Source organism: Borostomias antarcticus (genome assembly GCF_949987555.1).
Source record: "Borostomias antarcticus genome assembly, chromosome: 3".
Taxonomy (NCBI): Eukaryota; Metazoa; Chordata; class Actinopteri; order Stomiiformes; family Stomiidae; genus Borostomias; species Borostomias antarcticus.
Window position 1 is genome coordinate 32,309,535 of NC_140236.1, and position 11,604 is coordinate 32,321,138.

General features: G+C 44.9%; 1 protein-coding gene across 1 annotated transcript; it reads right to left on the reverse strand.

The window, feature by feature from the left end:
• Window positions 1-781: 781 nt before the first annotated feature.
• Window positions 782-11,379, reverse strand: uhrf1 (ubiquitin-like with PHD and ring finger domains 1; the record flags this gene model as incomplete). Its single annotated transcript, XM_084462043.1, has 16 exons — window positions 782-1,979; window positions 2,403-2,501; window positions 2,763-2,920; window positions 3,174-3,294; window positions 3,543-3,680; window positions 3,912-4,074; window positions 4,230-4,336; window positions 4,815-4,919; window positions 5,049-5,156; window positions 5,295-5,418; window positions 5,707-5,893; window positions 6,264-6,373; window positions 8,804-9,019; window positions 10,316-10,461; window positions 10,627-10,893; window positions 11,227-11,379. 16 exons carry the CDS (start codon window positions 11,377-11,379, stop codon window positions 1,833-1,835), a joined length of 2,349 nt encoding a protein of 782 aa, XP_084318169.1. The 3' UTR covers window positions 782-1,832.
• Between the last annotated feature and the right edge of the window lie 225 nt (window positions 11,380-11,604).

Sequence of the window (11,604 nt, forward strand, 5' to 3'; positions counted from 1 at the left end):
AGCGTAAGTAATCCGGGCATGTGATTGGCTTGAACCCTAGATTGTAACAACTCACGGAGTTTCTTTGGTTCACACAAATAATGGACGGATATATAGACCAATCACATTAGCTCATTTGAGAGCTCATGTAGCAGACATCACACGGTATTTTTTTCCCCCAGCCATCAAAGGGCTTTGTGGGATTTGTTACCATACGTTTTTGTCCCATTTCCTTTTCACACTTTTATCTCATCTGAGGGCATACTGGGCATTAGACTTACAAGTTTACATTTCCATGTTAACTGGGGTTTGTTTATCGGATTCTGACCCATTGCCTGGGGTTTCATTTTGCACAACTTTGTAAAACATTTGAACTGTATGCTGAGAGGTCTACACACAACGCCTATTGCGATCTAACCATCACTTTCATATGTGAGAAAAGCAGCAGCCTACAGTACATTTTATAATTTAAGTGATCCAATAACATGTGATCCAAGAACATAATACATGCTTGAAATTCAGACAGACAAAACAAACTTTTTAATTTTGTAATTTTTATTTATAAAAGGCTGAGGATTTATTGGAAAATTGTGCACTTAACATGTGCAAACAAGTAGTAATACATCTAAAACTACATATCAAACAGCTAAAACAAGTACTAAAAATATACAATTTCAGAAAATATACATTTCCAGTCTATGCAAATGTAAATAGTTGAGGTATTACTAATATCTGCAGCCACTGGCATTTCATTTAGCACGGAGGGTTTTCTACTCCAGTCCTGGAGTCTTCCTAGCATTGGACAATTTTGTCCAAGCTTCACACAAACACATCATTCAACTAACCAGTGGCCGATAAGCTGATTAGATGACTCTGTGGAGCGTGTTACCGTCATCAAGTAACAAAAAATTGTGTAGACTAGCGAGGCCACAGGACATGAATTGAAAATCCCTGATTTACCAATAACGGCTTGAAACGGAACAAGTAGGAAAAAAGTTACCCCAGCAATAATACAAATTACCGATTTTTAAATATTTCCTGCACACTGTTGAGACAAGTCCTACAGAGCTAAATATTCAGGGTTTCCAAGGATTCATCTAATCAGGGTCTCATGGAAACCAAAAAAGAACTACATTTCCCTACTGGTCACATGGCATCTTTGGACTCATTTCAGACATACAAGATGAAGAGTCTATGCTTATACAGCAGTCAAAGAGTAGAAGTGAATGTGTTATATTTAAAGGGATAATTAATTCTACAGCACATGGAACAAATTAGGTTAGTTCAAGGGCCTGAGACAATTTTTCTCCCATCAAATTTGACAAATTTAAATCAAAGTCATCTGATTACAAGTGGTACGATGTAAAATATTTATAATGTAAAAAAAAAGTTTCATAAGGCATATATGAGTGAAAGAGTTACTGGAATATTAATTCAAATTATTTTTATACTAAACATTCTTGAAGATATGACAGCACATAACGGTGGACAGGTACAATCTAAAAATATGAGAACGACATCTCAACTGGACGCCAACGGATTTGGTAACTACATTGCCTTAATCAGCTCTTAGCAGATCCTGAACATGGTCATATCTAAAAACATTTGCATGAAGGAATTATGAAATGCATGAATTGTTTTGGCGATTCATGTTACAAATATTAGTATTTTATAGTTACAAATAGTTAAAGTTGAGGGGGCTGTGGCATTTCATTCACCAAAAAGACTGGGTAAAGGTTTTATATTTGTAAAATATATTAAGAAAGGTGATTCTTTGTACTGTACTGAACTGCTAAATTGCCGGCATAGTTCATGCTGTCCCCCTGGTGGGTGAAACAGACAGTTACAAGTTATCATCGTCCACTGCTGTAACCAGGGAAGAGCTGGTTCAGGATGGCTTGGAGGGGTTTGTTGATGCTCATGGAGTAGTTTTTGCCCAGGTCATGCCTGCAGGCTGGGCAGGTGTAGACGTCTGCCTTGAAAGACCGCTGAAGGCATTCCTGGAGGTGAAGGAAACAGGTCATCTTTCGGTATGTACCCAATTGCAAAGCCAGCACATTTGAACTTAAATAGCTAGCTCATTATTTGATTATCTCTGGCAAAGTCTCACCCTGCTCATTTTGGGAGTGAAGTCACATAGCAAATTCTACATTCAACCAAGTTCCAAGTCAGGCATTATCACAAAGTGCTTTCTCACTGGCGATTTCAACCCGGGGTGAATCAACCCAGGGTGAACTCATGGTTGTTTATTAGGCGAGCATTTCAAACCTGGGCCAAAATCTCGACCCTGGCCTCCAACAGGGTTGACTCAATCCGGGCTGAAAGTTGTGTCCTGGGTTGAGAAATTGCGAGTAAGAAACGGCCATGTGTTCACCCTTGATGGAAATCGGCAGTGAGAAAGCACCTGTAGATGTTCAACTTACCCTGCAGACATTATGTTGGCACTCTGTGGTGATTGGTTGAAAGACCACTTCCTGGCAGCATATACACAAGAAGATCTCCTCAACTTTGTTCAAGAATCTCTGCAGGGACAAATGGCAATGTTAGCTCCTCGTATTTGTAAGGTACAGCATAACAAAACTACAACATTCAGCATATCAAATCCAACATTTTGGTGGATAAATGGCCAACTCAAAAGGCACTGGCATTGCATCAAAAGGCACAAAAAGAAAGGTCAACCACGCAAGCAAGTCAAATGAGCCTCCAGTCAGCTGCCACACACTCCACAGGTATCAGTCCCATTGGGTCTCAAGGTTTCGACAACATGTATAGGAGGTCCTTACCGGTCCAAGAGCTAGAGAGTCCATGGCTTCATCCCAGAATTTTTTGTTGGGCTCATCCTCCTTGACAAGAGCCTTCTGCTCCTGGGTGAGCTTGTATACCTCCACCTTCATCTTCTTCGGAGTGCTCTTGGCTGGAGAGGCCTTTTTAGCAACTTCACCTACAACAGGCCACCCACAGAGGACCACTCGGAGGTTAATATACTGCACAAGCACTCCACCATAAGAGGAGTGGGTGGCTGTTATCACCTTGCTGCCACTCTCAATTTTTATCAATTGCAAAAGGGCAGTTGCAGTTGGGGAAAAAAGGCACTTCGGTGTGACCACAGCCTAAGGCTGCCATTTCTCTGCACAGTCACTTAACATAATTAAATGATTGCCAAATTACTGGATGAGATTATGGAGGCTGCTCACCAGTCTGAGATTTCCTCTTCCTCTTCCCCTTGGTGGGCGTCTCTATCACCTCCTCTTCCTCTTGCTTGTTCTCCTTCTCCTTCTCCTTAGCAGCCACCGCCTCCAGGTAACCCTCCGGGTACTGAGACCAGACCAAAACAAACCCGAAACGCCAAACACATACATTTAACCTGTCCTCTATGTGTAATGTGTATGTACTGTACTCGCTGTTGTGTTCTGTGGGCAATTTATTGCGAAATAGCTGACTGCTCCCAGTTTGCACAGGTCTCTCTTGCAATTACAAGATTTCCATCTCAACGAGACTTACTCAAACTCACTAATCAATAAATACACAAACAAAAACCATTCAGGGGGTTCCCCGACCATTACCTGCATGGTGAGCCCCAGCTTCTTGACGCGTTCCTTGCCGTCTCTGGTCCACGGCGCTGGCTGGTCGTCGTCACGTTTGAGCATATACCTCCAGACCAAAAAGCCAGACTTGCCCTTCTCCGGCCAGTACTTCACTACCTATGGGAATAGCAGGTCGTATTATTGACAGCATTGGGAAGCGCAGGGTAACATGAGAATTGGTAGATAATAGATGACACTATGCAAACAAAAATGGCTTTGCCACATTCAAATCAAACAGCTTGTAGAAAGCGAAACCTATAAAGATCGATTCATTTGTCCATCTATCATCCATCCACTGAGGGTTCATTGAATGTGTGGATATCACCATCATCATCTGTCCGTTCCTACCTTGTAGATGCCGTCGTATCTGTTCCCGTCCTCGGGGCTGTACTTGCTGTGTTTGCGGCCCTTGCAGCTGCGCACCACCCTGACAGGCTTCCCTGCCTTCCAGTTCCTGGCGTCCGCTCCATCCTTCTCATTCACTGCCGCATTGCAGTTGAGAGCCAGGGCCCTGGGTCACACGAGACAGGGTTTGGCAAATAAAATTAGAATTTAAACTAACAAAGGGGGAAAAAACAAGCTAGATTGCAGTGAACTACGAGTTAATACTTGAGACAGATGTGTTGAAGAAGTCAGTTGGCAGTTGACTGGGAGTTGCGCACACACCTGTTCATGTTGGTGAGTTTCTGATCACACGACTGCTCGGCCGTTCTCTTGTTCCCTGAGAGATCTCGCCCTCCAGAGCCAGTGTAGGTGAACTCATTCCCATCATCCTACAACCAAAAAACACACGTCATTACTGTCCTCCAACCAACAGACAGCATCAGTATCATCTTACATCCGATAGTAGTTCTCCATCAGTGTGATCCTCCAACCAATTGAAAACCAGCATCAGTACTACTCATACAACCAATAGACAACCAGTTTCATTACTAGCCGACAACCAATGGCCAGTGTAGGTACTGTCCTTCAACCAATAAGTCACTTTGGTGAAGGTTTCAATCGGTAATCATTAACCCATTACATTCACTATCATTATTAATTCATCCTGCAACCACTGGACAATCAGCACTGTTGCCTCTTTCACAAGAGATCAATCATGAGGCCATACGTTCATATTTTAATTTAACCATGGTAAAACCTTGATGCTGGCCTCTGGCTTGGCAAAACACTGTCATATTATTGATAGCATTGGGAAGCATAGGATCCATGAGAATGTGTAGGAAGAGTCAATAGGGAAGCCCAACGTACCACGTCATCCTCATAGCCCCCTGCAAGCACCAGAGAGTATGCGCCGTCGTTGCTCCTCCCATGGATCCCAGCAACGTGAGGTCTGTGGACTCCAGACTCGCTGACCTGCGCGCACATGCACACAGCAGAGGAGGAGTCAGAAGGCAGGCTTCGTACCGCTGCTCTGTCACACCTAGTCTCAACCTGACATGGGACTAAAACATGGAGAATCTTTGCTTATTAGAGCCCTCTCACCTGCACTCTAAACTTCCACAGGGTTCCTACAGGAACTCCAGGGATGGGGCCGTGGTGGTTGGAGGGCACTATGGTGCACTGCTTGGTGCGGCCTACACAAGCCATGCCCTATGAGGGGACAAGTCAGGAGAAGACCCTTAGCAGAGCACAGAAACCATCAACTGATCATTTGGAAGAAAAAAAAGAAACATGCATTATGACCCTGCTAGACTAGGTACATCTCTAAGCATGACTCAGTGCTCTTACCTTGCCCCAGTCCCGCTGGCTAGATGAACTGGCAGAGGCCATCTTAGACTTCTTCTTGCTCTCCTTTAGCTTCTCTCCGGCAAGAACCACCTCACTAGCGTCGGTGCGGCACTCAGGGCAATACCTGGAGGAGTCAAAAGATATGGGTTAACTGTTAGGGCACAAACCCAATAGTAGTCCAAAGTAGACCCACCCATTTTGACAATATTAGCTGTGGAGTCTGATCACAAAATTAGAAGTAAAAAAAACAAAACAAAACTGCCCACCTACCCCCCAGCCGTGGCCATCCACCCCCCAGCCATGCCCACCTACCCCCCAGCCAAGCCCATCCACCCCAACCATTCTCACCTACCCCCCCCCTGCCAAGCCCATCCACCCCCCCAGCTACGCCCATCTGAGCCCAGCAACTGACCAGTCCTCGTCCTCGGGGATGGTGGTGAGCGGAGGGTTGAGGCAGTAGATGTGGAAGGCCATGTCACACTCGTCACACAGCAGCTGCTTATCTGGGTCCTGCTTCACACCACACACGTGACAGTTGCACCAGCGGCAGCTCTTCTTCAGGTCGTCCTTGCAGTGCTTGCACTCGGGCCCAGTGGATCCTGAAACGTGTGAGGGAGAGAGCAAAGCTGTGTTAGGACACACGTGATTCCAATAGGGAAATATCTAACAGGACACCGATTTTGTCAGGACAGTCAAGTCACTTATTATTTGAATACCACAGTCAAAAACAAAGGGAGTTGAGCCAGGAAGTGCTCAAGGAGAGCAGAGGTTGAGACAATGAGGATGTCTCATCACAACCTATCATTTGTTGTCTGTATTAAGGGGAGTGGAAACCAGGCTAAAATACATGTCCAAACCACTACGTTACAGTCAAAATAGTTCTTAAAACGAACAGAAATATTTCCGGCATTTTACACACAGCAAATATCCCTGACGAATGATTAATCACACCACTCCACTCAAACCTACTTTTCATTGGACTGTCAGATCCTGACGCATCCGGGGCACCAGGCTCTTCTATCTTGTAGATCTCAGTCAGGAACATGATTCGACAATCATTCAAGGAGTCACCGGCGTCACTGAAATGACCACAAGCTCTTAGCAAAACCTTGCTCATGATTTGGAAATAGTAATAGTAACTAGAAAGTACATTTCCTGAAGAAAATGTGAGGTGGGCTAGCTGCTGCAGCTGTATGTAACAGCTACTGCCATTACTACTACGGACCGGGCAATCTCCATGCATCCACCGGCGAAGACTGTGCGTCTCTAGCCCACTCAGGGGCTGAATTGTGGGGTCTGTGGTGTGGACAGTGGCCTGGTGGCGAGACTCCGCCCCCTCAGGTCAGAGCCGGTTGGGGACAGTGTACCCCTCTCCGGACCACCTACCCGCCCCCACCGGTGAAGACCGTGTATCTCTAGCCCACTTAGGGGCTGACTTGTGGTGCCCGTGGCGTGGACAGTAGTGTGGTGGTGAGACTCCGCTCCCTCAGATCAGAGCCGGTCGGGGGCAGTGCAATGACCTCTGGGCAATCTCCATGCACCCACCGGCGAAGACCGTGTGTCTGTAGCCCACGCAGGGGCTGAGTTGTGGGGCCCGTGGTGTGTATAGTGGCGTGGTGGTGAGACTCCTCAGGTCAGAGCCGGTCAGGGACAGTGTAGCCCTCTCTAGGCCACCCACCTGCCTTCATCAGTGAAGACAGTAGCCGTGTCCGAAATGCCTGCTACCTGCTATATAGCAGGCGAGAAGTAGCATGCTACTTCAAAACTGCGCCTGCTTCCTCTCGCCTGCTATATTGTCGAAAAAAACGGCGAAAAACGTAGCATAGTCCAGAGCATGCTATTCCGGATGCTACGTCTTTGTTTAGCGAAATTCAGGACAGCTGTCATGGCCGACGCCAGGAAGCAGTGCATTAGCATTGTTAAAGGAGTAGTAAAGGGGAAAATCATGTTTAGCCCTGTTTTAAGGTTACTTATGATCATATACAATGGTCCAGATCAAAAAGTTGACAAAACTAGCACTTTTTCTCTACCACCGTTTTGGTCATGCAATGGATGATGGATGGTTTCTGGAGCTCTGTAGCCAGACTGCACATTCGCGAACTTGTGAACAAAATAAATACCACATACGAGCAAATATGACCTGCTCCGCTATAATGAAACTTGTTAAAACTAAGATGCCGGGATAAAGAAATAATTTTTCTAAATGATATATTTCACAGAATCGTGATTTGATGGAAGGTACTTAATGCTAATGCAGGGACATGCAATACAGCGGGGAGAGCAGTGAACGCTCATTAAAAACCCACATGAAAGTGTAATAATAATAATACCCTGATATTTGATGCTAGGCGTATATACCGGGCGTTGTGGAGAAATAAAAATACCACAGAAAACTAACCACAGGTTTGAGGTCTGGGTAACTGAGAGCCTTTTCATCTCAGCGTAACGATGTAACCCACACATTCCCGTCACCTGACTCGAGTAGCATGCTACATTTTTCTCGCCTGCTATATCATTTTCTTGTAGTAGGTACTATATAGCATGCTACTTCTCGCCTGCTATATAGCAGGTAGCAGGCATTTCGGACACGGCCAGTGTGTCTGGGGTGTGATGCTTCCACTGTAGTCATAAAAGTGTGCCTGTGCCTTTAAGAGAGCCAGCTTGTGTCCCTAAATTGAAATCCCAACTGACACTAAACATCCCATCATTCACTTCAATGGGAATGTATGCTGGCTTCAGACGGCTCTCTCTCAAAGTATAAATGTCACAGCTTAGATATTGACACCGTAGGAATCATGGGAACATGCTGAACATTTTAATGTATAATATGTCTGTGTAGCTTAAAAACTCTAGCCATGGCTACATGTTAGAAAATGGGTAAGAATTCAGAATTAGCAGCTCAAAAGCTAGAGTGCAGCGCCATATGTTTCAATGGGAAGCGCAGTTGCCAAACAAATTGCCATACAGCGAAAACTATAAGTCACACAGCTTAGATACTTACATTGTACGAATCAGTAAAGTTGTGTGACCATTTCAATATATAATGTGTGTGTGAGCTATCAAAACTGTAGGAGTGCCAGCAGTTTACAAAATGTGTGAATATTTTCAAAGCAACAGCTGCCACCATACTGAACATTCCACCGGCAGTTTCAATGGCAAAAATTACAATGAAAAGTTAAATTACTAAAAAAATATATCAAAAATCTGAATACATCCGCTAAAGAGCTTAACATGAACATTTTAAAGTTTGAATGAAGTTTCTAGCACAAAGTATGAAGAAGTTATAAAGCGGTAAAAAACTGGAGAATAATAAGAAAGAAAGAAAGAAAGAAAGAAAGAAACAAGCTAGCCCACCTAATAAATATAAAAGCTACTCTGCAAAAAACAGGAATAAACTGACTCCCCTTTGACTATATAGAATAACTAGACAATTAACTCACTAAACTCCAGTGCCAAAACAATCTTGCTACCGTATGAATGTACGCTACACGAAGCACAGAAACGCTTACCCAAGCAGAATCTTGGCATAGATCTCGTGGACGGTACGAGTCTCCCTCTTCCTCTGGATCTCGGCATCGTACCAGTAGCCGCGCTCCTTGGGCTCGTCTGGGTTGTAGTTCACCATGACGACCATGCCTGCCTCCAGCTGGTGCCACTGGTACACTGTGCGGGCGCGCGGGCGCACATCCTTTGCCAGCAGCTGCACCACCCCGTTCTCTGGGTAGCTGGAGAGACCACACACACACAAAATCAGTATTCAGCTCATACACACTACAGGTGCTTCCTTTTTACTGCGACCATCATCAAGACTGACAAATCTAAAAGAACGTCACAGTAACAAAGGGCTGTTTGAATGCTGAGGGACTCATTACTGGTCCAGAAGTGAGCACATAAGTCACCATTCAATTCAATATTCCTCCGGATCTTACGCCCTTGCAAGCAAGCCAATGCAAGTGCGCCTCTGTAGGAGGGTGAGGTGTAGATTACCAGGCTTTACATTCCCTCTCATTTCCATCTGCCTTTAATCTAAAGTACTGCAGGCATAAGTATAACCCATGTCTGTTATGACTGCCTTACAGAAATTATGAATGAGGAGTCGAAACTATTCATGTTTAAATCCGTGAATGATGTAGGCTTAAGAGAGGCAGAAATGGGAAAACACCTACAGAACACACACACACACACCAACTCCAACTAGTTCCCCTGCATAACCGTCTGTTACATTATGATTTCTCCTCAAGAAAAATTGAAAGATTCAATGTCAATTTTGAGTTATATCTGTCCTTTAGCCTATCACTCTGGTTTATCATCACTGCTTTTGCAACTCGCTGTTGCACAGCAAAAGGTAGGCTACACTTTGTTCATGGCTAGCTAGGCTGGTGAGGAGTATTACTTTTGGTTGCTAGGGCTCATTGTTGTTTTGAAACTCCATAGCAACGTGATAGTTTTAGGAACTACCTTTCTTGTCGGAGTTCACTAAAATCGATATTAAGACACGGAAATACTAGGTATTTATCCCATAAATGTTTCCCAATATACCACGGGTTGTGCTGGTCGACGGCACTGACTGACAATGACTACAGCACAACCCGTGGTATATTGGCCATAGACCACACCCTCTCCTCTCATGAGTTATTGTTTCAATGGAACCTGATGTGAACCCACTCGGCTCACAGCAACAGTCGCCAAGCACCGATATCGGTACCAAGTATCGAGCCAAAGGCTCCAAAGTATTCTATCTGCCATCGGTGATAAGAGAATGACATTTACTGACCCAATAGTGTGATGCAATGATGCTTGGTTGAGCATTTAAAGTCATGATACAACTTTTAGGGCTCGTACACAGCTGTTCAATAATGAGTTCAACAGAAAGGTTATGTATCAGCAGATACATCAAATTCAGTATCCTGAATCAGTATCGGCAATAAAAAAAATTAAGTGGCATCGGTGCTTCCCTAGCCAAAGGTAATAAGCTACACTGCCAGCTAGCTTAACTCCCATTCTTGACATGTCAAACTCACTCTTCATATTTGACGTGGTAGAGGATGTCCTCTTCTCCCTCGGCTCCCTCCACCACAGGCGTTTTTGGGCTCTTTGTCATATTGACTATCTGGGCCTCCCACCAGGCACCCATGTTTAGGTCTCTGGCATCAACAAACTCATTGATCTATAGACAAATGCAAAAACATCAGAAAATGGCAGCTGGCGATTAACTTAGAACACTAAAGTAAAAGCAAGGAGAGTACAGTTTGATTTTATTCTCAAATGTTCAATCAATAAATACAATTAATTACGTAAGTAATTCACTGTTTAAGGAGAGTTGTCTACTCACCTTGAAGAAACCAAACCCGGGGTCGATGAGGTCGGGCGTGTCCGTCTGCCCGGAGGTGCCTGCTGCCTGTGCCTCGGGCTCTCCGTGGGTCGAGCTCTTGTCGGACTCACTCTGGGCGGAGCCACAACCAGAGTCGGAGTCCGACAGCTCGGCCTCTTTGTCCTTGCGTTTGAGGGCAGCAGCAGGGGGTTGGGCCTGTCTGACTAGCAGCTGCACTATGTCATTCAGACCCACACTATAGTCAAAGATGGTGTGGCCATCTTCCATCTGTGAGACCAGACACCAAAATTGTTTCGACGTCAGTTAGTTTGGACGTCTGTTAGGAGGACTACAGTGATAGCATTGCAGTTGAACTAACAGATGGTTAGGGACGGTTGATCCTATAAAGCCATACAGGTGTGTTTGCAGTGCTATGACAGAGTATGGCCTGAGTGACATACAAACACAAGACAAGACTGCTAGAAAATATACAGATTTTTGTTCCATCACAGTTGCAGCATCCCTTCCGAAATCAGTTATCACATTTGATTATTTTATCAGTAAGTTGACATGTCTGTGTTCCCCCCTGTTCTGTTGCTGGTATAGTAGAGTTTGTCTCACCTGCTTGCCCCTATAGAAAAGCCTCTGCCTCTCCGGCTGCACTTTGAAGAGTTCCAGGATCTTGACCCTCAAATCGTCCACCTTTGTGAGTTTGGACAAGGAGTCAATCCGATGGGTCTCCTTCCCATCCATGGTGCGCACTTGAATCCACATTGCAGCTGCCCTGTGAGGAGAGCGAGACCCGTCATGGCTTAGTAGAACAGGTGCCTGCTACGAGTTTGTGATTTTAAATCTTCCTAGTATTGCATAAAATGCGCACACAGCTGACCAATGCAATGGACTAAATCCGGCCAGAGACCAACGTGGTCGTCGAATCGGGTTAATTTCATCAGATAAAAGGATTAAGCTCTCAAACTGAATGCTGATTTCAAGACAGTG